The 25,257-nt window shown below is 40.6% G+C and overlaps 12 protein-coding genes, 1 long non-coding RNA gene and 1 pseudogene across 13 annotated transcripts in view; 9 read left to right on the top strand and 5 right to left on the bottom strand.

The window, feature by feature from the left end:
- The window catches only part of LOC145704272 (dihydrolipoyllysine-residue acetyltransferase component of pyruvate dehydrogenase complex, mitochondrial-like), an 87,428-nt gene that overhangs the window by 56,289 nt on the left and 5,882 nt on the right, over positions 1–25,257 (bottom strand). The gene's annotated exons all lie outside the window — the stretch shown is intronic.
- LOC145701762 (uncharacterized) lies at positions 18–1,484 on the top strand. Its single transcript, XM_081778980.1, has 6 exons — positions 18–107; positions 152–262; positions 307–381; positions 430–560; positions 933–1,161; positions 1,203–1,484. Exons 1-6 carry the CDS (start codon positions 18–20, stop codon positions 1,476–1,478), a joined length of 912 nt encoding a protein of 303 aa, XP_081635106.1. The 3' UTR covers positions 1,479–1,484.
- Positions 1,484–6,058, top strand: LOC145705679 (tectonic-1-like). The gene is made up of 5 exons (XM_081783165.1): positions 1,484–2,045; positions 2,088–2,314; positions 5,199–5,244; positions 5,427–5,798; positions 5,921–6,058. Exons 1-4 carry the CDS (start codon positions 1,628–1,630, stop codon positions 5,576–5,578), a joined length of 843 nt encoding a protein of 280 aa, XP_081639291.1. The 5' UTR covers positions 1,484–1,627; the 3' UTR covers positions 5,579–5,798; positions 5,921–6,058.
- Positions 2,349–4,391, bottom strand: LOC145705292 (uncharacterized). The gene is given in 8 exon segments (XM_081782748.1): positions 2,349–2,520; positions 2,561–2,664; positions 2,712–2,936; positions 2,981–3,250; positions 3,314–3,459; positions 3,505–3,756; positions 3,759–4,045; positions 4,297–4,391. Coding segments are annotated over 8 exon segments (1,500 nt in total). The 3' UTR covers positions 2,349–2,399.
- LOC145701761 (mitochondrial inner membrane protein Mpv17-like) lies at positions 5,744–6,369 on the top strand. The gene is made up of 2 exons (XM_081778979.1): positions 5,744–5,798; positions 5,921–6,369. The coding sequence occupies exons 1-2, from the start codon at positions 5,744–5,746 to the stop codon at positions 6,367–6,369; spliced, it is 504 nt and encodes a 167-aa protein (XP_081635105.1).
- Positions 7,720–8,190, top strand: LOC145705211 (uncharacterized). Its single transcript, XR_014134565.1, has 3 exons — positions 7,720–7,845; positions 7,920–8,009; positions 8,063–8,190. It is a non-coding gene; the product is annotated as an uncharacterized LOC145705211 (long non-coding RNA).
- Positions 8,966–10,185, top strand: LOC145702872 (uncharacterized). Its single transcript, XM_081780162.1, has 3 exons — positions 8,966–9,376; positions 9,422–10,003; positions 10,047–10,185. Exons 1-2 carry the CDS (start codon positions 9,095–9,097, stop codon positions 9,704–9,706), a joined length of 567 nt encoding a protein of 188 aa, XP_081636288.1. The 5' UTR covers positions 8,966–9,094; the 3' UTR covers positions 9,707–10,003; positions 10,047–10,185.
- Positions 10,592–12,283, top strand: LOC145701759 (aminopeptidase N-like). The gene has a single exon (XM_081778978.1). It carries the CDS (start codon positions 10,592–10,594, stop codon positions 12,281–12,283), a length of 1,692 nt encoding a protein of 563 aa, XP_081635104.1.
- Positions 12,439–13,858, top strand: LOC145701758 (aminopeptidase N-like). The gene is made up of 5 exons (XM_081778977.1): positions 12,439–12,707; positions 12,752–13,157; positions 13,199–13,445; positions 13,484–13,580; positions 13,623–13,858. Exons 1-5 carry the CDS (start codon positions 12,439–12,441, stop codon positions 13,855–13,857), a joined length of 1,254 nt encoding a protein of 417 aa, XP_081635103.1. The 3' UTR covers position 13,858.
- LOC145703332 (serine/threonine-protein kinase Nek4-like) lies at positions 13,890–15,021 on the bottom strand. Its single transcript, XM_081780678.1, has 5 exons — positions 14,971–15,021; positions 14,763–14,921; positions 14,508–14,698; positions 14,333–14,464; positions 13,890–14,292 (listed from the first exon to the last, which is right to left on the bottom strand). The coding sequence occupies exons 1-5, from the start codon at positions 15,014–15,016 to the stop codon at positions 13,954–13,956; spliced, it is 867 nt and encodes a 288-aa protein (XP_081636804.1). The 5' UTR covers positions 15,017–15,021; the 3' UTR covers positions 13,890–13,953.
- LOC145701757 (potassium/sodium hyperpolarization-activated cyclic nucleotide-gated channel 1-like) lies at positions 15,507–17,715 on the top strand. Its single transcript, XM_081778976.1, has 8 exons — positions 15,507–15,667; positions 15,717–16,033; positions 16,075–16,237; positions 16,280–16,471; positions 16,513–16,726; positions 16,768–16,953; positions 16,999–17,303; positions 17,419–17,715. The coding sequence occupies exons 1-8, from the start codon at positions 15,524–15,526 to the stop codon at positions 17,713–17,715; spliced, it is 1,818 nt and encodes a 605-aa protein (XP_081635102.1). The 5' UTR covers positions 15,507–15,523.
- LOC145706222 (5S ribosomal RNA) lies at positions 17,897–18,015 on the top strand (annotated as a pseudogene).
- LOC145701756 (uncharacterized) lies at positions 18,437–20,316 on the bottom strand. The gene is made up of 6 exons (XM_081778975.1): positions 20,145–20,316; positions 19,746–19,835; positions 19,619–19,695; positions 19,209–19,429; positions 19,033–19,133; positions 18,437–18,708 (listed from the first exon to the last, which is right to left on the bottom strand). The coding sequence occupies exons 1-6, from the start codon at positions 20,161–20,163 to the stop codon at positions 18,467–18,469; spliced, it is 750 nt and encodes a 249-aa protein (XP_081635101.1). The 5' UTR covers positions 20,164–20,316; the 3' UTR covers positions 18,437–18,466.
- On the bottom strand, positions 20,938–21,594 carry LOC145701755 (carbohydrate sulfotransferase 11-like). Its single transcript, XM_081778974.1, has one exon. It carries the CDS (start codon positions 21,571–21,573, stop codon positions 20,938–20,940), a length of 636 nt encoding a protein of 211 aa, XP_081635100.1. The 5' UTR covers positions 21,574–21,594.

Raw genomic sequence — 25,257 nt, 5'->3', positions numbered from 1 at the left:
ATAAATTCAGGATAAAAATGGGAGTTACTTTTCTCCACCACCCGAATGGAACACACATCTACTCTTGCAAGGAATGCGATGCGCCACTGACAAATAAAGACGAAATTGTAATTTGTTGACTCTGGTTGAAACCCGGTAAATGAATGTTCAGTTTTCGAAACGATTCACTGGCTCAACTGGGCGGGCCTACTTGTTCAATCGCGTTGTCAACGTCGTCCACAGCGATTCGAATTGTCGAGTGATGCTCACTGGTCGACATATTGTTTGAAAATTAAGAATTTTAGCGAGAGTTTATGGTCAATTAAGGTCAGAGACGTTTACTGCAAGAACTGCGATACTAAGCTTGGATGGATGTACGAATTTGCTGTCAATGATGACCAAGTAACTACTTTATCTTAGATAACAATGATATCTAAAGCGGAATTATAGCAATACAAAGAAGGCAAGACCATCCTCGAAGTAGCATTGATCCAAGAACGGCCAGAGCGAACTGGAATCGAAGGGCGCGTGCATCGCGATTTCCGAGAACTAATGCAAAATCATCGCACTATGGCGTTTATGTATGACCCTAACTCGGAACAAGCCTGAGATTTTAAATATTTCTAACCTTTCAAGACTATTCTTTATTCAAAGACTAACAATAGCGGTTCTTGCTCTTTAAAATCCCGACATCAAGACCCGGATTCATCATCTTAATTCTCGCTTTTCATACTTATTACTGACTGTAAACAAACTTGCTTATTGCTAAAAAGGTAACAGTTTGACTGTAGTAGATACAGTAGATCTCATCGTTCTTGTCTCATTTTCAAGATTGAAGACCATTTCTTATTTTTTCTGTACATATTTCACAAAACGCAACCCTGGTGGTGATGTTTCAACCTTTCTATTCACAATAAATTATCTATTCTAAAATTTTCACGTCTTCATTTTAGAATGCGCGTTTTTGGCATTTTGCTAGGTCTGTTTGGCGCTTCTTCGCAAGATATAAACTCAGTTGCCAGCATTTGCACATGCGACTTGACTAATAAGTGCGACTTTAATTGTTGTTGTGATTCGAGCTGTACGGCCGAAGATAAAGCTCTCTTCTCGGATTGCATAAAAGTCCCTGGCTTAGATGTGGATACACAATTTTGTACCTTTTCAAAACTTGCGCAGTCACAGGTAAGCATTATACGCTGACAATTAGACTAACATTATCACAGTACGAATTCACGACAGTTTCAACTGATTCCTCGAATCCACTTTGCATCAAAATCGACAACACAGACTTCCGCGAGAGCTTCGTTGCTTCAGACCCGATCACAACAGCCGAGGCTCTTAACAACGCGATCACCAACATTGATGTGAACCCATGGCCTACTCCAGCAGTATCAGGTTCAACATCTTTCGTCTTCGGAAGCGCTCTTACGGACTCATCTGGTGTTGCAGTAAAAATACCTGGAAGCCGATTTTCAAAAAATGCTCCTCAGTTGGAATAAGTTTTCTGTCCGAACGAGAGTCATCATGCTTTCACAACACGCAGACTGACTGTGGAACTGGCAACTGGCTCGACTCATCAACTTTTCTGACGATCACTCCTTCTGGAATCACTCCTACGATCTCCTGCTTAGATTCAGCAGGCAACGCAATGACTTGTCAGCCTAGTTCTTACGCTACTTCCACCTGCTCCAACGCTGTGGTCAAATCAGAAATAAACTTTACCTTCGCCAACGGAGCAATAACTGCAGTGACGATAATTAACACCTTGAAAGATGTCTCAACTGCGGTCACTTCTCAGACAATCTCACTTTCCTTCTTACCCCAGGATACAAAATTCTTCTCTGGTAATCCAGGTTACATTGTCGGTCGCCCGCTCCGACAGATCAAAGTGGAGAGCGGCTCAAATGTCGCTGGAGATTACACATTCAGAGCGATGGACAGAACGATTTGCGATAACATTAACGACGCTTTCTTCGATCGATCTCACATTGTCAACTTTGGCATTGACTACTCTGCGTCTTGTGTTTATCAAGTTGCCACTGATGCGACTTGTGATGCTACTCAAGGTAAGAAACACCCGTAAACATTTTGCTTAAAATTTTTAATAGCTCTTATCAAAAACGCTCTGCGGCAACAAGAGTCGAAGCTCTTTGCCGCCTTTGGAAATGTACTCGCCGATGCTGAAGACCAATCTCTCTGGCTCGCTCCAATCTGTTCAAATGACAATTGCGAGCCTTCTGCTCAATGTGATGTTTCCCAAAACACTTTCGTCTCAGGCCTCCATTACCGGATCTTCTATCAAAACACCGGCTATATTCAAGCGCCTCAAAAAAAGGTTTGAAGAATTGGTTTTATATATTTCATAAATAGATTGGCGTTTTGGTTTTTCTTTACACAGTGGTGATCCACAGAGAGTGGACTTAGTAATCTTTTAACAGGTCTAAATTTTGAAGGTCGTATGCGTCTTTTTCGGCGATAACTCGCTCTAAGTTGATATTCATGCTCCAGGATGAGCCCGATGATCGCAAGAATATTTCAGATCTAGATTTTCTTATCAAAAAGTATTTTCTGGGTTACTTACTTTGCACAAAGCTCCATTTCCGCCAGCGAAAGAATCTCAAATCTATTTTCTTGATAGTTGGTGCACCCTTGAGATTGGAAGCGCTCATCTAAGAATGGTAACAGCTAAAAAGACTTGTTAGAACTTCAACTCTTTTGTTGGTTTATCTGACTTGTTGCGATAAGAAAATCTCGACTGTCGGCATGTCCTTCAGGATTTCAATTTTGACACGCTCAAGCATTTCCATCTCATCGGGTGGCGCGGCTATGTACATGACTTCAATGCCAAGTTTGCTTTTAACCTTTCCAAGGAAGTTTACGAAGGCTTTTCCTAGACGGCCAGCGTCGTGCATCACTTCTAATATTTGTTGACAGGCTCTTGGATTTCCATGATTTCCCTTAATAACATTCTATAATATGCAACAAAGAAGGAGGTTGAAACCTTGCAATGGTTCGCCCAGTCGTCGTCATTATATCTCCAGTGAATCGCCACGTATTTTCGTTTCATCCTTTGTACGTGGAATTCCCTCACGCTCTCAGTGACGTGCTTCGGCCTCGGCGTCATCGTAATAATTCGCTTCATTGTGGCCTTTTCCTCTTCAGTGAGTCCTTGAGAATGCTTGGGACCCTGTAATGCCATGTGGAATGAGATCCCACGATATGGGAAACCAAGAACGGCGCACTTCTTATCCGTATCGTAGTACTTGTTAATCTGAAAGAGTTATGTCACCATTGAACATTTAACTTGCTTCTTGTTATCTAAATTGTTACATACAAGTTCTAAGTTTTCGATGAATGAGAAAGGTCCGTCTCTGGTTGTTTTTGGAATCGCGGAGTATGAAGGAAAAATGTCTATGTTAGGTTCTGGGCACCACTTTTTATTTCGGTCGGCTCGGTTGATATCGTTGATTATGAATTGACCTTGAATTTTATAATGAAAGAGGTTCATAGAAAATGCTTAGTAACCCGTTGGAGTCTCGCAATTCATGTGTAAAAAGTCACAAACGGCTCTGAACCGCGATATCTTCGTATTCGTGCAATAAGACGATCGTGTAGTGAAGAACGCATCAAATCTTCTATCACATGATCCAGCAACTGTTTCAGGCGGGCTAAGTGAAACAGTTTCTCGCAATTTCGCTACGTCCAGACGTAGATAAGCTGGAACGATTTCATTTTGTTGCTCAACAGTGGCATCGTTTCGTACGTGTTTGAAAAAGGCGGCAGAATCACGGTTCGGTTCAGTTTAATTGCCATAAAGACCGTTTCTCTAAAGCCATGTAATTGATTGTTCGGGCCATAGGTGAACACAGGGATGAGAAATTTATTTGGATCCAGCTTATATTTTGGCTCCACAATTTCCTCCCAATTGACGCCTTCTTTAATTGTACACGTATCTTCTGTTTCAATTGATTTCTGACTTTGTTTCTTTTCTTCTACTTTAGGAATCTTCTCCTTCTTCTTCGGTTCTTGTTCTTTTGGGATATAAATTTTTCTATCGGAAATCGTTCTTCGGCATCATGCGAGTCCACAGATAGAAGAACGTCGAGACTCTTGTCAAAATCCAACTCTATAAGCGGACGTTTAGGAACTTAAAACTAATCCTGGAAAATCCTCACCTGATGAGGATTCGCTTTCATCGCTCAAGTTAAATCGTCTATGCTTCTCCTTCCGTCTTAGTTTCTTTTGCTGCCATTGAATTAGGGTAACAATCATTAGTGTCCAAATGAGACCAAAAAGAATGACCCTTCGGATTTTTACCGCCCAACGTAGGGGGACCATTGACGTTCTAAAAGTTTTTTAGAATTCGACTCGACATTTTTCAAATTTGACACATCATAAGTGAAAGTTTCCATTATTTTGGCAGCTTGCTATTCTGCAATCAGAAATTTCAAGGCATATTTTATGAAGGTGCATTGATTAATTAGTTCGAAATAGCGCTCATGAAAGATATAAAAAAGTTGTCTTACCCCTTTCCGGTCGTCTGGAGCAAAGATCCCTTTTCAAAATAGTATCTCTCGGTAATCTCTCATGATGTTTATATAAGGCGTTAGGTGAGGTTGATTCTAGCGGTGCTGAACAACACACCACTGGAAAAAGTAGCAGTAAAACCGCCTTGCCTTGCGGCAGCGATTTCAGCACTCTTCCAACGCCGGTCCGGTGTTTAAATCTGATTCTATGACCGAAAGGCCGTCCTCTATATAATTATGCAGACTAATAATTGTTTCCATTACCGAGTCTAGTAAAGACCATTGTTGTTGCCGGTGATGTTTACGACCTTTCAGGCAATCCTCCAATTTTGATCGACTTACATTTTTCTTTTCATCTTCTTTAAAATTATTTTTCTCTTATTGAAAAAGATTTCTTTTGCAACCCAACATTGCTTGTTCTGAATTTAGGTCCCTATTGATGTCGGATCCGACAGTTATCTCCCGGCGAATGTCGCCTCATTTTCTCACCAAAGCACCTTAATAACTTTTTTAAGTTCGACATCCCAATAAAGCTTCTTCCACATTTTTGAAGAGCATCAATACATTATAAAAGCATTAGAAGCTATTCACTTTGAACCAGCTGAACGCCCTAGAATATTATGATCATCAAAACAAGATGTTTATACACGCCAGTCCAAGATTTTAGACTTTCAAAATAAACGATTTCATTAGATTGTCGCTGTTGAAATGCTCTGGGAAGCTGCTAGTGCTGCACAAGGCCCGGGATTTTCCATCAAGAGAGCGAGAAAGAGACGGACTTAAACATCTTTAAGCTCCAAGACGCTTCCGTCCAAGAGTAGTCTAAATAGGATTAATTTATCCAAGTGCGAGGCACTCAAGAAAGAGCAGTGAAGTTGAGATTTTTATCGCGCGTTAAACTTATGAAAATCCCGGACTCAGTAGTTGCTGGCAATTGGCAAATCCAGCTTTCTAGCTCGGTGACTTTCGTGGACATATCTTCCAAGCCGACTCAAGTGTTCAATAAACCGCCGGCGATCAACGTGGAGCTCCCAACCAACTTCCTCTATCCATTCAGAAAGAGCTTCGTCTAGATGAAGATTCAAGAGCTTCCAAGAATTACTGCCTGTAAAATTTTTGTTTCTTTAGTTTTTTAATCCTGAATTTCATTTTTATACAAATTTTCTTTATACCTTTCTTGTTTAGAAAGAGGGATGATTCGGCAACTGGCTGCGAGGTGGCCAAAAGCCACACAGATAATGATATCTGCTGGGATAGCAGCTACAAGTGACGCAACTGTTCAAATAATCACAGGTACAGCGAGGATTATTTTTATTGAGGTGACGATTTGAACAATTTTTCATGTCTTATCGGAAACCTTCCAAAAGTCCTTGGTCAGCTCACTATGAAAAGTCTTCTATAACATGTCTTTTCAGAGCCAAGTTTCGACCCCTCAAGGACATTTCGATTCTTTTCAATCTACGTCTTTTTCGCTGGTCCGTTAAACTTGGGCTGGTTGCTCACGCTCAACCGCTTCGGCCTGCGCCCAGTGCCAGCTGTGTTTGCGGATCAACTCGTGTTCTATCCCTTTTTACTCACCGCTATCGTGTCACTCGCCGCGTACGGGAAAGCCCTTCAATCGGACGCAAGGCACTTGACAGGAAAAGCTGAATTGCCAGCCATGTCTGAGTTGATCAGTAATGTTGTTGCAGACTTGCCAGAGCTGATGCCAAAGGCTTGGTGTTGGTGGATTCCCGCTCAACTGGTCATTTTCTCCTACGTGCCCATTTTATATCGTCTCACAGCGGTCATGTGCGCCAGCTATTGCTGGAATCTGTATCTTTCCTTCGAAATCAATTCTGAAAAGAAAGCTAAAACTGCCTGAAACAAAATTTTTGCAATTACCTCCAATCAGTTCCCTGCACCCAATACACACTTTATCTCTTGCTAACAAATGAATAAAGGCTAACCATATGATGATTAAAATATGAACTCAATTTACAGTGAAATAACTGTACTTTGCCTTTTGTTGTTTCCCCTTCTATTCAGTTGAAAAAGCAAGGCCTCAGACGCCATCCGCAGTTGATACATCAGCAGAGTTTGTAATGAAAACCTTTTACTTTTTGACTTGTTTGGTTTATCTGGGTGAAAGCTCGAGATATCCAGAGTGGGATAAATGGTCAGGAATCGAAAGACACGGGAATCACGATGTAAATTATACAGAAAGCAAACTAGCAGGATGGGTGAGTAGAAACATCCGTTGGTACTTACTTGATTCACTGATCACTAGACACCAACTTAAAATGTTTTGGATTCAGCTTCCGGGGCTCTTGAAAATATTTTAAATTTACAAGTAAAAAACGCAGACTACCTCACTTTTAGCGGGTGTTTGTTGATGACCGACTAAGAGAGGAGCACGGACAGGAACCGTTCGATATACTTCGAAAGGATTTATTCAAAGCAGCGAGGAAATTCCCAAAGGCAGCGAGAAAAGTGTTGAGGAAGAATGTGGACATCTTCATGTCGAAAGACTTTTTCTACGACGAAGCAACTTCAAAGATTTTTAATCGGACGCATGTTGAGATGAGAAATCTCTTCTTTCTCTTCAAAAAATGGCCTCGAGAAAACCAACCAGGTAATACAGTAATGCTCGCAGAATCGGCTAATGTACAGGTGGTGAGTTTGTATCGGATATGATCGTGGAGATCTACAACTACCGCGATTTCGTCAACGGCACTCTCAACCACACGGACGCGTTGTTTGGGATCAAACTTATATAACCCTACTTTCTAAAGTAGTCAAGCTCCTTACTTGATCCTTTTTGAAAGCGTAAGTACCGAAAAGCTACACTCGAGATTTGATATTCCACCTGGAGAAACGCAGAAGCTGTTGACTCGATGATTTTAAACTAGCTCAGTCGCTAAGTGACTTTCAATGAGCGAAATATTTTGGATAAGTCCTAATCAAAATAAACCTGGATCAGAAGTCTAAACATCTAATGAAATTGCAATTTCGAAAGTTTTTTTTTTGTAAAAGGTGTTCATCAACGACAGGAAATTTTAGTTGAATTTGGTTCTTGAGTAAAAAGTTATTGGGTAAGTTCAAGATGAGAACATGATTTAGTACATGAGTTATCACACGCGTGGCATGCACTTCTTGGCTTTGAACATCAGGGACGCTAGAAAATTGAATATATTAAATCTAGACGGGCATTTAGGTCAAAAGGCTAACTCCGTTGATTTTCAATAACAGGAAATTCTCGACAACTTCGCGCGATGCAACAAGACTGGAATTTACTTCAACGTTCCATCCGCCATTGCCGGCCTGGTGCCAAAAACGTATGGAATGCAGGATCCACGAGGTAATCATAATTCCAAGTTTCCTTCTTTTGGGAAATAGCTCTTGCGCAATTGCTCAATTGATGATGCCGATAAGAGCTGTGGGCATCCTTGAGCGTGGCGTTTCTTCGTGGTTACAATGATTACTGGCCATTTACTCGCGGACAACTCAAAGAATACGACCCAGGTATTTTATAATTTCACAGCAAGACGATGCATCAATGAACATTTTTAAAAAAGAAAGCTTTAAATTGCTGAAAAAGCTCTGGAACTCTCCACAAAATCTGCTGGTCGACAAAAACGGTTTCTCCAAAGATGGCCAGATCAAACCTTATCCGACTCGCTAGCTGTACTTATAATATTTTTAAAGCACTGAACTGCGAAAAAATAAACGGATCTCTACTACTTCCGGTGATCTTCGGATATTCAACTCAATCTGATTTTTAAACATCAAAAGTGCCTGCCAAAGTGCTGCATTTGACAGATACTTGGCGCGGCACGTCGAATGGGTGATGAAAAGAAAATAAAGGGATAATTGGTCTTTTGAAATCGGTTCTATCAAACTTGGTTGGAGAGAAACGTGTCTCGGAATTCAAATTACAGGAAATTCTAAGAATTTCTACTGCGAAAGTGAAAAAGAAAAAACGCTATTTTTACTATACTAAAAAACCTCTTGAAAGTGGACTACCAGCATAGTTTTGTAGTTTTGAAACTTGCTATCAGTTTAAATGTAAGCTTTAGTGAATCTTTTAATAACTTTAATATACTGCTAATATATTGACATTGAAAGGATGAACAAATAGTTTTAGATATTCGAGATATTTAGAATTTCATGAAAGCTCACGAAAGTGTGTCGCGCGCCATTTCCATACTTGCGCGGCGCCCCGCGACAGCGCCACCAATGTGTATAAAAACGAATTATGCACTAGAATTGTGAACAGTTAAGGATTTGTAACTGAAATAAAAATCAACCGCGATGAAGCTGTTGAGTTTGTTATTATCGAGTTTTTCGCATGCACAGAGTGAATACAGAGGAAATCGACACATTGAACATCGTTTGCAGCACGATCATGCTTTTATGCGAATGCCGACGGAAAGGAAAGTGTTTAATAAAAATTGATTTGAATTTTTGCGAAAGAAATCTTCTATAACATCATTTATAGATGGCTGTTTGAGTACCCGAGATGTTTGGATGGAACTTGTGGCCAAAAAGGAAAAGATTTGGTTGAATTCGAGCAGCGAGGATGTGTCAACAAAAACGGTGTTCCTCTGATGAAGGACAGTGGATCTCTCAGCTACCCTCTACTTGACAAGGACGGCAATCGATCGAACTACCAGAGACGAGACAGTTGCATCTGGCAAATCACCGCAGCAACTCCAGGAAAATGGCTCAAACTAAGAGTTACCTACTTGGACGTAGAATACGACGCTCACTGTGGTCTCGATCGCGTTCACATTTTCAAAGGTGGAATTCCAACAGGGGGATTCACGGCACAACTCGTCAAGAAAAATCCGACAATGAGAGTGGGACGACTCTGTGGCGGCCGAAACCCAGTGAGTACAGTTCTTATGCCGTAGAGACTTACGATGCTTTGTTAGGACAAAAATCGGGGAAATGGTCCGATGCGACACTGGAGATCATTTCACGACGCTTCGACAACACTGACTAAGTTCTACAGAAAAGGGCAATGTCCGACAGAGAAAAAGAAGCGAAAAGGTAAGGTTGTAAATGTTGAGAAAAAGTGCCTGCAAAATGGATTCGACAACTGGATTGACCTGCAGACGAACTCGGTGACAATCGCTTTCGACGCTGATCAGAAGGAAGAGTACACAGGAAAGGCTCAAAATGCGATAAAACTAAAATTTTGCTTGTTCAAATTTTGACCTAAACAGGCTTTACCGTTGAATGGACGACCGAAGACGCTCCTCACCCTCCACCACCACTCCCCACCGCCGATATCCCACTCATCGAAGCTGATAAAGTCCTTCTCAAGAAAATTGCTGGCAACGCTCGTGGAAGTAGCTGGGGTCTCCTGAAACAAGTCAAAATCGAAACCTCCTCTGGTACTAACCCCAATGAAATGCGTCAAATTCGTCAACGGGCTTACAACTTGTGGCGGGATCATTCGAATAGACGGGAGGATATTTTCAAAAATTTGAAGCACGAAAATTGTCTCCGAGGTAAATATCGAAATAGCTGCACTCACAAAACGTTTCAAAATAGATTCGAAAACAGACATGATGCCAAAGTTCCTCGCAGACCAACTGCACGGAGAACTCAATCGACCTTTCCATCAAGAACAGCTCAAAAACACCCTCAAAATCTACCAAAAAGTTCTTTACTGGAAGACAGAATACTGCGCCAAATATCAAGACAACAAATACGGCCTTTACAACCAGATTGAGCGACTTATTGGAACGATATACAATTACGAAGAGAAGTATCAACGAAAAGTCGACTACGAGGAGTTCTCAGCCTGGTTCAAGCAAAAATGGGATGAAGAAAAACAGCAACTCCAAGAAGCTTGAAACATTTTTCTTATTTAATCGTTTCAGATTATTCTCCTTTTTGAAGCCAGCAAGAAGAGTTTAATCTGAAGCTTTCTTGTGCGAATTTTACTTGTATAAATCGTGTGCTCTAAATAAACATCTAACCAACTCATTGCCAATCGAAAGTATCTCCCTCTTGCGCAAATCGCTGAACTCAAAGTGTGCGAAAACAGCCACATGTAGGCAGTTCTGCGGAAATTTAGTGGCATTAAGAAATTAATGAAAGTTTCTTTTATTCTTTTCGGAATTGCACTCGGGCAGATTTGTCCCGGGGCAGAAGAATGCTTAGAGTTTTGTACGCAGACTTATGAGACCTGTAATCGTGAATGCACAGATAGCTTCTGTCTATCCCAATGCTTGAGACAGTTTGACAATTGCAACTGGGGATGTCCCTGTGAAAAGAATTGCGAAGGGGGATGCCCTTGCCCTCTCTCTGAGTCTGGTTGGGCTTTTTGTCCTGAAAACGAAACTGGCTACGTCGATGATAGCATTGAACCTCTCACCTACAACGTCAATCTCCGCCTCTGGCTCGATCCCGAAAATCAAGGAGAACACCCAGCGGAAGGTGACTTCCATTTTGATGGAGAAACAACTTTCTTTTTCAAGCCGCGAAGGAATACTGATTACCTTATTTTAAACTTCTATGATCTTCATTTCTCGGAAATCAAAGTTGTAAATCTGAATAGCATCTACAAACTCGAAGGACAGAGAATCTACGTCGCCATCCCATGGCATGATGGTTTCAAAGCAGGAATCGAGTATCGACTCGAGGCTAAATATTTCGGATACATGCGACCAAATAACTATGGTCTCTACCTCTCCCAGTACGATGACGACCAAGGACGAACTCACTATCTTGCTGGAACTCAATTTGAAGACGAAGGTGCCCGAAGAGTTTTCCCTTGCATCGATCAACCGAATGCTAAGGCTGAATTCAGGCTCAATGTCACTCACGAGAGAGATTTTGAGTGGACTGAAGGTGGAATCTCTTACTGGGCGAATACAGGAATGCCCGGCTTCACTTATGAAAATCCAGAAGGCTCGGGCGTTATTACTACAGAGTTCTCTAAAACTGTGAAGATGTCTACTTACCTCTTGGCAATCACCGTGACTGACTTTGTCTCAATCGACACGAGTTCTGTTATTGACCAGATTCCGATGGCGCATTCGTATCGACCTGAATACAGCGTTCCTGAATTCAACAGAGATGATGTAGCTTTTCACGCGGCCGAATGTGGAAACCGAGCGCTTGATGTTTTTGGACGACGCCTTGGAGTGTATTACGGCGATATGGGAATTCCTAAAATCGACCAAACAGCACTACCAGATTTTTCTGCTGGAGCAATGGAAAATTGGGGACTTGTTCTTTATCGAGAAGTGAGCATGCTCTACAATCGTACATCTGACAGAACTTCGACCAAGCACAACATTTGTCTGACAGTCAGTCACGAACTGGCTCATCAATGGTGGGGTAATCATGTGACCTGTGATACATGGGAAGAAATTTGGCTGAACGAAGCTTTTGCAACTATTTTCCAGTACATTGGCGTTGAGTATGCCAGTGATTTGGATGAGCGATTGAACTGGGAGGAAGATTCTCAGATTGGAACATGGGATTTAGACGACTGGTTTATTATTGGAGAAATGATGGCCGGATTAGAAACTGATGCTTCTGTGATGAATTCTCAGCCACTTCTAAACAAAGAAAATACTTGGAACCTTGGCCCTTGGGGCCCTGTTGGAATCATTTACCGAAAAGGAGCTTCAATCTTATCGATGATGCGGTGTATTCTTGGCGATGAGATCTTTTTGGCGCTACTTCCTATCATCAACAGAACCTTGCTTACAAAAATGCTCAAACTGATGATCTTCTCAATAGTTTTGATGGTTTTATTAGAGACAATAATGTGACTGTTGCGGGTAACTCGTACGAAAAGAAGTATACAGCTGGAGAGTCTGTTCAGAGCATCTGCAAGGATTTAAAGGAAGCTGGAGGTGTCCGACTTCCAGCGAATGGCAGCGACTTCTATTCTTACTTCGACACGTTTGAGCCCTACATCAAGCAAATGGGTTATCCTTTGCTGACTGTCGACACTGATTTAATCGACGGTGATACTTATGTCAAGTTTACTCAACAAAGATGGGTTGGTTCTGAAGATGAAAATAACATCGCTGATCAGCCTCCAAGTACTTTTGCTTATAAATGGTCCGTTCCCGTCGTGTACTATCATTTATCTGGCGAAAACTTCACCCAGGGAATCTCATGGTTTTCATCCAGTGATAACGAGCACAGCTTTTACGCTGGAGAATTCGACTTTTTCCTTGTCAATCACGAGTTCAAGATGTTCCACCGAGTCCTTTACTCAGAAACTCTCGAAGAAAAATTCTTGACCAACTGTCTTCTGATAAAGATATGATTCCAAAGGCTGCTCGAGCAAAACTCATCGCTGACTACTTCGCCTTTGCTGAAAATGTTGAACTTACAGGTCGAGATATCACCAACGCTTTTGAAGTCGCGAAATTTGCAAGCGAAGAAACTGAAAAGCTCGTCTGGGATGTCATTAACTCAGCGACGGCATACACAAGCACGATTTTACGATTCACTGAGAACAAGAGTCTTTTAGACGACTATATGCAAGTTCAAGTGAGAGCTTTCTATGACTTGTATGGAAATGCAGTTGTCGGTAATGACGCGGAGCATTTGGCAATGGAGCGGGCTCTCGGAGTAGCTTGCAAATTTGGCTTGAGTGAGTGTGTCAGTGATGCTTCGACGGAATTCAATCTGGTATATAGATAAATGTTTCAACTCTTTTTTTATAATTTCAGTTTGTTACACGAGTCAACGGCGTCGTTGACTACGAAAATGAGCCAATGGCTGACAGAAAGGAATCTGTTTACTGCTACGGTATCGAAGTCGGAACGCAAGATCAATGGAGACTTCAGTGGAGCAGATATGCCACTGCATCTTCCAACGAACAGGCAATTATTCGCCGATCACTTGCATGCACGAAAGATCCCGTCATGGTCCAAGTTTACCTTCAGCTCAGTACTCAGGACGACATTAGGCTCCAAGGTAATATTGGTTATTTAAACGGTCCTTGCAATATTTAGATAAACACTACTCATTCGTTGCTCTTGCGAAGGGATTGTACAGTCGCGATGATACTTGGGCGTTTGTAAAGACAAACTGGGACTATTTCTACAATATGTAAGCTCTATGAAATCATGGAAGAGACCTTATTTTCTTTAGGATCGTCAATGAGGGTTGGACACGCGTAGGTCTCATTATTGATGCCTTAGCAGAAAGCTGGTCCACTGAAGAAGACAAACAAGACCTCCAAGCGTTCTACGAGCAGCTTGAGAAGGAAGATCGACTTGCAAATTTGAAGAAGACCTTTGAAAATGCTCTTATCACTGTCCAGAAAAATATCGACTGGCGGTCTAACTACGAATCTAAGCTAGTCGACTGGCTAACTGAAAACTAGTTTAATGAAAATAAATTAGACTTTGATTTTATCCAAGTTAAATAATTTATTATTAAATGATGAAAAGAATATGCGGAGGGACAGAAGGAAAGAGTGCTATTCTTTGGCGGTTACAGGTAGATTCGTTATCATATTGAGTAATTCAGATGCCGTCGGTCTAGCGAGCGGATCTTCCTTGAGCATTTTCTTCGCAATAGCCATGATCTCTGATCCATACATTTTCGGGATATCGGGAACGTCGACCACAGTGACGTCTCTTTTCCAGCAAAGGAAATTTTTCTGTTTCCTTTTCAACTTTACAACGACTTTTTGCAGCGTGCACATTTCGATCAGCATCACTCCAAGTGACCAGATGTCCGTTTCGAAACTGTATGGAACTCCTTTCAGAACTTCTGGCGAGACGTATCGCGGCGTTCCGATTCGTGTTTTCGCGCGCTACAATGGTTTTACAAGACTGTATGTTGTCCATTTTTACCTGATTAGTCTCAATTTTCCTCGAGATGCCCAAATCGCCGATTCGAATATCATCAGTATGTCCAGTCAGGAAAATATTTTCAGGTTTGATGTCTCGGTGAACGATTCCTGCTTCATGCAGCGCCTTGACACCCTTAATTTCAATTTGATGAAGTTATTTCATGATAAGCGCTTACCTTTGCAAGCTGCAGCATCCATCTTCGAATAAGAGAATAGTTAAAGGGTCGCCTTTTGTATCTCCTTTCAGTGATTCTGTCTCTCAAGTCCCCTCTGTCGCAATATTCCATCACAAGATGCAGCTTGTTATCGCATTCAAAAACCTCATACAACGTAACAATATTTGGATGGTTAATATTTTGCATCAGCTTTTTGCGGGTGAGGTATCATTCTACGCAAATTAAAACAAAATGTACTGAATTAAACCCGTTCCTCGGCTTCACGTTGGGCACCGTTCGCTTTGTTTGTAGTGAGCTCATTGAGGTCCATATACTTTAGGACGTATTGCTTGTTTTCGTTGTCGCCCCTCTTTTTACACATCATTACAGTCCCGCATCCTCCTGATGCTAAGTATTCCCCGAGTTCATAATCGTCTAAAATTGAAAAAAAAAATTCTGAGAAAGAGAGTTTTTGATAGCCTACTTGTGAGCCTGCCGAGCTGAATCGTAGTCGGGCGACGCGCAGCCATTTCGGGTTCCTTACAAACTGACAAAAATTAGAACTGACAACATAGTGCTCATCGGTGTTCTAGAGACGCTCGAATGAAGCCTCAGAAAACGACATTTTTCTCTTAATTTATCTTCAGTCTCCGCAAAATCATTTTTGAAGCAAAAGAAGACTTTATAATGAGCACTGGTAGAAGGTCATTGGCGTTACTCTCTTGCCTGTTGAATTATACGCTACAACGACTGATTTACTGGGATATTTTTTGAAAATAGTTGATTGACAAAATTTTTGAAAAACTGAAATTTCTCTAGAATGTCTATTGACTTTTTAAAATTTTGACATTTTACCATTTAGCTTGCAAAAGCTTTGACGGTCCTCAGCAAGAATATAAAAAGGTATGAACTTGGGTTCAATTTTCGATTGATAGTTCTTTTATTTTATGATTGATATTTCTAAAGTTAAGGCTAAACTGATTGTTGATAAATCGGGGTTTGAACATCTATTTCAGATGCCGAATGAGACGGCAAAAATGCCTGCAAATAGTGCGGGGCGAAAGAAGAAAGACAGAGAGAGCATGACTGGAATACCAGTCAGCCAGCGACTTATCAGAAAGTATGGATCAGTCAAAGCAGTTCTTAGAGAGAGCGAACGACTTCAGAAGATAAATAGTTCCGTGAGTACTTTCGAACTCAAGGAACCAATTTAATTTTGAAATATTTTAGCGAGAAGGAGCTCTACAGAGAATAATCCATCCTTACTCAACATTTCGCTTCATGTGGGACTTGATGATGATCTTCCTAATTATAATTATCATCTACACATTTCCCGTCTTTCTGGCCTTTCCCGCGTTCGATTTTTACTCTCCTTTCGGGCATGAGAGCAGCTGCACTCACCGCTACACAGCAATGGTTGTGAACATCATCACAGACGTCCTCTTCGCGACCGACATCTTACTCAACTTCCGCACGGGAATTGTGGAAAACGAAGCTGAAAATATCATCGTTATGGATCCAAAGAAGATAAGAATGGCATATCTCAAGTAAGTTTTGTTTCTGAGAACGTCATAACAGTAAATTTTAGGGGATGGTTCTTCTTTGATTTCATCTCAACTATTCCAGTAAGCATAATATGGGAAGCAATCAGTGGCGCTACGCATGGAAATCTGGGCTTGATGAAAATTGTAAAGCTCTTTCAGCTTCTCAGGCTGATTCGTGTTACTAAAGTTTTTCGAACGAAGCATCAGGTATTTCGATATACAAAAGGGAATATTTCTAACTGATTTTAGTGGAAAGAAATTGAGTTATTCCAGTATGACACAGCAGTAATTGCTTTCAAGTTGCTTGGGGTCCTCATGCTCATCCTCACTTTTTGTCATATATCAGCTTGCTTCCAGTTTGCGATACCGCTTGTTTACGATATCCCTCCAGATACTTGGATTGCATTTAGAAACTTGGAATACAAAGAATTAAAAATACAGGTTTGTCGCTCTCCGTGAATTTTAAATTAAACACTTTTCAGTATATGTGGTCATTGTTTCGGGCGATGTCTCAAATGATCTGCATTGGGTATGGACTGTTCCCTCCTGTCAGCCGAAAAGACAAGATCGTGACGATTTGTATGATGATTACCGGCGCGATCTTATTCGCCGCATGCATTGGTATCTTGACTTCAATTGTCCAAAGTCACAATGCTTCGAAACGACTCTACAAGGAGAAAATTGCGTCTGTCAAACGTAAGACTCAATCTTTCTTCAGCATGGAACCATTATTTCAGAATACATGAGCTTCCGAAAACTACCGGTTGAACTCCGAAAGCGAATCACCGACTATTACGAGAATCGATACCAAGGAAAAATGTTCAATGAGGAGCAAATCAAATCCGAGCTTAACGAAAGTCTCCGTCAGCAGCTCATCAATGCTTCTTGCCGAGAACTCATTGATGCTGTTCCCATGTTCTTAGGTAGCTTTCAATCAGATTGATAAGACTTTATCCCAATATTTTCAGAGTGCGACGACGACTTCATCGACAAGCTACTCACGAAGCTCAAGTTCGAAGTCTACCTTTACGGCGACGAAATCATCCGGCAAGGCACTCTTGGTCGGAAAATGTTCTTCATCTCTCGTGGCTCCGTTCGAATCCTCAGTTACAAAAATCTTGGCAGTTCTCGAGTCCTGACAGACGGCGAGTACTTCGGAGAAATTGCCCTTCTTCACCCAACGAAGAGGAGAACTGCAAGCGTTTTTGCTGAATCGTATTGCTACATGTACTCACTTGACGTGGATGACATGAATCAGGAAAGAGTTGAGATTGTAAAAGTTGAACTTTTATTTCAATTTTTTGTCGACTGGCGACAGAAGTCTACCAACTAAATAGACGAAATTGGACGGTCCAATTTTATTCTTTATTATCTTAACTCTTGAAAAGGTCCTCGAAATGTTCCCCCACATTCGCCGTCAATTCATGGCTGAAGCTCAGAGTCGATTGGAAGCACTCGAGGAAGAAGAACGCAAGATGCTCCAAGGCGCCGACCACGGAATCTCATATGAGATGTCGAAAGCCTCGGTTCAAGATTGGTACAAACGAAGCTCAAGAATGAGCCGTGCAAGAACTACGTCTACGCTTTCTCGCGTCTCCAGACACCAAACGATGGGTTTGAGTGATTACGCAAAGGACTATTCAAATAGACAGAGCCTGCGACGAGGAACAACGATGAACAGATAAAAATACAAACACCTGCATATTTTTATCTTCATAAATCTATATTATCTATTTTCAAATAAAATATATTTCAATATAAATCAAGGATCAATGAGATGATTTAAAAGTCAGGTCTTTATTCATCCATTTGGTCAAACGTCTCTTCCGTTCTTCTTTTATAAGCAGGCTAAGCATAGACGCAATTGCTTAGCGTCATACCGCGTAGAATGAACTAGTTCTCGTCCGATCACTGAAGTTAGACTACGACGGGCGTGGTTAGTACTTACATGGGTGACCGGTTGGGAATACCTCGTGCGCTAAGCGTTTTGATTATTTTCAAAACGCCAGTTTTTGCTACCAGATACTTCACAATTGTTATAATTTTGGTTTCAGCTACTCAAGTGAAGTGTGAAGGAGAGAATAATTTCTTGTTGAATCAGGGCGTCGGGCGGGCGGCGTGGCGTTAGAGAAAAGCGCCCTCCACCGCGCGCTTTTCCAAAAGAGGACGAAAATAGGAGCGTGCAGCGACCAAACGACCTCGAAATCAAGCACCCTCCTCCTTACTCATCCCATTTTTGAGTCCGATTTCGATTGTCTAGAACAGGTAAGAATCGTCTCCATGCCCCCTTTCTCCTATCCCTCTCGCCTCTCACAAGGAATGAATCCACATAATCAGAGTATCAGTCGTGAGCGAACTCGCATCGAGTAAATACTCTTGAAAGTAAGGGATCTCTTCATGCGCCAGTTTTTTATTTACAAATTTCAAAGAAATTTTTTAAGTTTCAATTAGTGCCTTTTCTTCATGAATCTTCTTCCGCCCAAACCTCGGGCTTCTGAGCTCTTCGTTGCCTCTCAAGGAAGAAATGACGATGTGATACATCGTTTCGTATTTTTTTGGATTCTTTGTTTTGAGATCTTTTACAAGCATCAAAGCGCTGTCGTGTTTTTTGTTCATGAGGTTGATGTCTGCGCCAGATTTGAGGAGTAGTTCTACTGTCGTATGTTCGGCGAAAATGACTGAAAAAATAGTTAGGAGGGAATGTAGAGCGGTTTTCTTCATAAGAACAACCAGACAGTTTCTGCCAAATTTCAAGCTGAAAATGATTATCTGATAAGAAGATATTGCAATCTGTATTGATCCATCTGACCCTCGAAAAAACTAAGTAAGTCCAAAGTCAACAGTAAATCCTCGATAACGGAAATGTGCGCTATTTGCCCAGTGCAATTAAGTGTCTCCCGTAGTTATTTATCGGCGACTTTGGTATTTCCGGGACTTGTCAATCTTTCAAATTCAAAGCATTCAAAATATTCGAAGTACTGTATCGCTCCGAAGAAACTCACTTGCTGTATGGAGACAAGCGTTTCCGTTGCTGTAAATTTTGTCGATCGCCTTGCTTCCATATTTTTTCTCCAGGCATTCGAGATAAATCCGAAGAACCCGCCTGAACAAATTTTTAGGCAGGAAGTAAATTATGCGCGAATCTAGCTGTGTTTACTCGGCGACGCTCTTTTCCCACCTATAATCGTCGATCATGTCAATACTGATGGCGTTCCACTTGACAAACAGCTGCAGCGGCGAGTTTCCCCGCTTGTCCTCGATCGTTGGGTCTTCGCCTTTATTCAGCAGGATTTGGATGATCTTGGCCGAGGTCAAAAACACATTCGATAAAAGAAGAAAAACACGAGTCTTTGACAGCCCGTAAATAGAGATGACATCCAGCGCAGGCAGCGTGTAAACCTGTCTTTTTGTGGTTCATTTTTAATCTAAGATCAAGGAATAAATTTTATTGATTTCTTGATAATATTTCTATAAAAATAACGAAGGGTGTCACGATTTAAATTTTTGAGCCCAAAAGTCTGGGCGACCAAACAATATTTTAATATGACATAAATATCAGATTTTTATGGAAAAAGTAACTTTTTGAACCTTTTCCATCCAAAAATCCGTCTGGTTTGGAATATACGCCGCCGAGGCGATATATTTTTCGACATCACGCGCGTACCCTTCAAAATAAGCTCGATAAAGACAGCCGCAAATATTGATAAGAAGATACCTTTATGGCAGGCAATGACAAAGTCGTCGATCGGGCTGTTGAGTGAGATCTTCTCCTCTGTTGATTGATCCAAGCTCTTTGCTTTCACACCTTCAATAATTCATTTAATTCTCTTAAATCGCGAAAACGAAAATTCTTCGGAAAAAGTACCGTTATTGATCGAATCCGTAAAATACAGAATTTTCTCTTGGTTCAAAAAATACAAATCCATGTCTGCCACGATTTTCGATTTTTCTCAATCTGGCCATCACTTTGATTTGTGCCCTCCCGTCCCGTTGAAATTTATTTACGCTACTTTTATCTCGCATTCATGAATTTTGGTAGCCAGAGTAAATTCCACCAGCTTTTTCACTCGAAATCATTTATCTGCCGTAAATTCCTTCTATCGTCGTTTTTTACCTTTTAGAAAGCTCGACATGTCTCCTCTCTGGGCAGCGATAGCTCCGCCTGGCGTCGCTTACAAAATTATGGGCGACAGATTTTTTTTAAAAGAGCTCGTTTTTGATCTAAATAGCTCAAATATTGGCCCAACTGCGAGCATGCGCGGCCACTCGCTTGTTCTTTTTACAATTTGGCCAAGGTCACTTATTTTTTACGCTCCATGCAAGAAAGATTTCTGAACGTTTCTTTTTGCTATTTATTTCTCCTTGTAAATAACCAGCCTTCAAATAGGGCTGAAAATAACAAGATTGTTAACGGAATGAAATTGACCGGATTAGGTTTAAGCTTTGTTTATTTTGGTGTTTTATCAGAACTCGTGAAAAAATAACCGGGTTGAAAGCTCTCCGTAATAATAATTGGTAGCTCCCTTCGCACCCAACTTATCGTTCGATTATCATCTGTTCTCATTAATTTATCATCAATTGTAGCGAGGCAGTAACTTCCATCGTTTATTCCGATTCCGTGAATTCCTTTGTCTGGATGATATTGACATGCCTCTTTTTTCGCCTCTGAAAAAAAAAATCTTGAAAAGTTAAAATTAATTTAGAAACCTTCAAAATCCTTTGTTGACAATTGAATTGAGCATGAAAGAATGAATCCTGGGAACTCTACAAATTGACAACCTTCCGGGAAGTTTCCGGTGCAATGAGTTGTCTCTCTCCACCTTATTAATGATCCCTGGAGATCGATTCTCTCTTTGAGCACTTTTCTCAACGATTCCAGCTCGCCGTCATCTAAAGTTTAAATCGTATTATGAATTTCGATAATTTTGGAATAAACCATTTTTTCCAGCGGCAATGAACTTCTCGATTCTGTAGTCAAAATATACGAAATCCATGAAAAATATTTTATAAATCCTTCTTATTGTCCTTTTGCTGACATTTCTCCAGGGCTCAAGCATCTCGTCTACATCGATCGGCTTATTTTTCATCTTTCGGCCCCACGAAGATATCTGCGGAATGCTCTTCAGATTTTGAAATCTGTCTTCTCGGTCAAACACGCGCAAAACGAAGTCGTTTTCTTCAAAAGCATATTCTTGTTTTATAATGAATTCGTAAGGAATGGCGCACGGATTGCAGTAGGTGTGAATTGACTGCCAGTGTCGGTCTCTTTGCCCATCGAAATCGGAAAGAGCGACAACTTCGACGAAAGCTTCAAACGAGTATTGATAGGTCGAGTTTTGCATGTTTTGGCGCTCGAATTTGGTCAAATAATACCCGAACTGACTTTCGATCGTCCCAAGATATGCATGACCTTTTCTAAATTTATCCTTCCATGCTGAATAGAGCCTCGCCATCGGATGACGTACTGTCATCAGCGTCATCCATTCTTCGCTACCAGTTCTGCCGAAAATTTGCTGCTCAAGTAACCATGCGTTTCGATGCATTTTTTCTGGATATGACCACTCGTTATCTTTTTCATGGATCTTCAATTGTAATGGCCAACTTCGACTGAATTGCAGCGAAAAATTCTGTCAATTCAAATTCTGGGTCAAAAATTGTGTTTGGGAAATTAAATTTTAACTTTAGTGATCCATGCTCAATAACATTGGGACTCCACATTCCATCAGAAAATTTAAGAGAGCTAAGTGCTTTCAGCCAGCTGGTGCTTCCGGTTTTGGTCGGAAGACATGTTCTTAATTTATATTCTAAAACAGGTCAATTTATTATCTTGGCTTTGCGACTTTTTTTTACTTTCGTTTTTGAAGAGATTGTCAGGCAAACCAAGCGGATGGGTAATTGGCTTGCATGAAATATAGTCTTTTCCGGAATTATTTATATTTTTCTGGTAGTTCATGAGCTTCAAAGAAGTCGCGGATTTGTCCTGATACAAATTGATAATTTGTCTCGATCGCTCGCACACGAAATTGAGGTGTTTTCTTCTCTTCACAAATGTTTTGTAAATTCTGCTTTTTTTAGTCGCTTCATCTACTGGAAAGTTGATCACATCTTCCGTATCCGATTCTTGTGTTTTAAAAAAGGGTGCGATAAAATTCTCAGTTTTATCTTCCGACAGGTTCAACGTGTTTGCCCATAAAACGACGAAACAAAAAATCAAAATAAAAACAAAGTCTTTAACAGAACTTTCCATTTTTCTCTTTTTACCAAGACGATTCAGAGATCCGAACTGAAGAAATGCTGATATTTTGGAATGGCAAAAAAACAAACTATTTTGAGGACATCTTCGATATTATCAAAATGTCAAACGAAATCGTGCGCGTTAATACAACAAGAAGAAATCACAATGCTTTAAGGCAAATAATAAGGTTGTCTTCCAATATCATTGCAACGGTCTTTTTGTTTGTTTTATTATAAATGATAAAAGAGGTATTCAGTATAGAATTAGTTGTCGCTCAAAACCCGTTGATCGATAATTAATTGTATTTTTCATGAAAACAGTCAACAAAAACGTCAAGTCCATATAATCCGGCAAGCTTTCGTGGGCATTTATTCGCTGTAGTTATTTTATCGTAAGCATTAATCGGAATGTAGCTGTCATTTTGAAGCATTTGAATGTGCCATCCCATTTCCTCAGAGTTGAATTCGCCATAAACGAGCTTGTAAATTGGCTTTTCATTCGAAAGCTCTTTAGAGACGTATTCAGCTTGTTCCTCATTGATAATGATTTTTCTGTAGATACCTCTTTAAAGAGTTTTGATCATGCATTTTTCAATCAGGAGCCTTAAGTTTAGCACCTTTTTTCTGTCAACTAAGAACTCTGATCCTGAAAAATAATTTTGTGTGTATTTTGACCAACGGACAGCAGGTTTCACCTTTTTTGTGCTCGACAGCTTCGTCTTTATCTTCAAATGAAAAAAATGAAAGGAACAAAATCAGATTTTTTCATAACTTACGAGCTTTCAGTTCAAGAAAATCCACACAATCTGGACATGTGCAATCCCATTTGGTTGGCACACAGTAGCCATTTGGGCTACAACATGGACCATTTTCGGGTTTTCGAACAGTCCAGTCATGTCTGTATTTGGCTTTGAAATCGTAATAAGTGTGAATTACACTTTACTATACAGTCGTTACGCACAATTCCGGACACTTTTTTTTCAGCAAAAAGGGCAAAATGTCCGTAATTGTGCGGATTCTAGATGGAAAAAATTTTTGTTTTCAAAATGCTTGTTTTTTATTCAAAACGTAAAATGTCGAGAAAAAAGCAGAGAAAACGGCCAGGATCTACCCGTGTCGATGTAGAATTCAAACAAAGGCAGTTTTACTGTCGATTAATCAAAGCTGGCGCCGGATACAAAGAAGTCAACAAATATTTCGAGAAGAAAGAACATAAAAAGCTGCCTAGAGCAACATTCTACGATTGGAGAAATAAAGCAGACGAGATTCTGGCTGCTGGAAAGGTTGCGAACCGTTGCCGACCAGACTACAAGCAGAGTGACATTCGAAAAGAGTTTGACGATGATCTTCTGGCGATAATTGAATCTTCGACTGTGGACATTGAGGGCGTTGTTGGCCTGCAGGATGAAGCTCATAAACTTGCAGCTACGGAGAAATATAAAGACAAGGAAGAAATTACGTCAATGTCTTTCCATCCAGACTACTGCAACCGAATCATCAAGTCGTATAATTTGAAAATTACACGGTCAGTTAGTACGAAGGTCATTCTTTCTGACGTAGAGATGAAAATGGAACTGGCTCGGCTAATGGCAATGTGCAGTGGTTATGATGATGGGAACATTTGGAACCTCGACGAATCCGCCATGTTCATTGCGTATGCTCCAGAAAAACGTCTGATCATTCGCAAGAATGAATGTTTTCGAAAATCAAAAGCGAAAGATGAGCGCCTCCGCTTCACCCTTACTCCGATCATTTCCGCTGACGGCGATGGATCCTTTCTACCAGGGGTCATCGTCAAAGGTACTCAAAAATATAACATTTACCTTCTTCTTTTATTTAATTAATTTTACCAAAAGAAAAACACATCATTTATCAATCATTTACTGAAAAATATCAGAAAGAAATTCTGGGCCAAAAAAAACTTGGTCCGGAAATTTCTGGGCCATAAGATAACTTGGTCCGGAAATTTTCTGGGCCATAAGACCTTGGTCCGGAATATGAAATTTTGTAAATTTTTTTAGCAAATAAAATGACCACTTGGTCTGGGCTGGAAAGCTCCCGTACTTTTGTGTCAAATGGCACAACGATGCTGGCGAAAAAATTTCCGTGCTTCGTTGCGTACTCTAACCAGAACGGGTGGATGACCCGGGAAATTTTCAAGGAGGAGCTTAAGGGATCCCCCGATTTCGTCAACTTTGACTTCGAACTACTTTTTTTAGGACTGAGCTTTTTACAAGTATGAGGGCTCATTTTGAAGCCCCTTTTTTAATGAACAAACTCTAGTACAGAAATTAATTTTCATAAGGGGAAACACCTTGAAAAGACGGGCTGAAAACATTGATACTCGCGAAAAACCCTACTTTGGGCCATTTTCAAAATCGAACTTAGTTTTTCTGCTCTTAGATAGAGCCCTAAATCAATAACAACTGTCTTCCTTGACCCCTAATCTACAATCTCTAGTACAGGCATGTGATTCCGTCAAGGATTGTAGAATTTTTCTTTACAAAATGTTTTTTAACTGATTTTTGCCATTTTTTTGACTTTCTTAGCTCTCTAGCACCTTTTAGTGGTTAGATATTTTATTTAATCTATTTTTTTCTAATTCAGTTTTCTCTGAGCTTTCTTAAGAGCCCTTATTCATCTGATTATGTCGACTTTGAAAAGTCGAAAAAATTGCGAATTTTTTCTAAGTAAAATTTTTCGTTAAAATAAGCCATTTTCAAAGCTGTGTCACGGCTTACCACGTGACGGACTCCCTTTGACGTAATATATGAAAATGATCGCCAGACAACGGAGATTCCAAAAATATATCACATAAAAGCTCTCGATGATATTTTTCAAATCGGGAGGGGATCCCTTAAGAGATTCTCTCGGTTCTTGGCCCGGGTAAAACCGGGTCAAAAGAACTTGCTCCTCCTTGACAATTTCTCGGGTCATCTGAATGTTGACCCTTCTGCGCTTGGAGTTACGAACGTTGCCCTGGGTTTTTTCAA

Source organism: Oikopleura dioica, chromosome PAR (assembly GCF_907165135.1).
Source record: "Oikopleura dioica chromosome PAR, OKI2018_I68_1.0, whole genome shotgun sequence".
Classification (NCBI taxonomy): domain Eukaryota; kingdom Metazoa; phylum Chordata; class Appendicularia; order Copelata; family Oikopleuridae; genus Oikopleura; species Oikopleura dioica.
The sequence above is the reverse complement of the archived record's forward strand: the minus strand, read 5'-3'. Positions and strand labels throughout refer to the sequence as shown.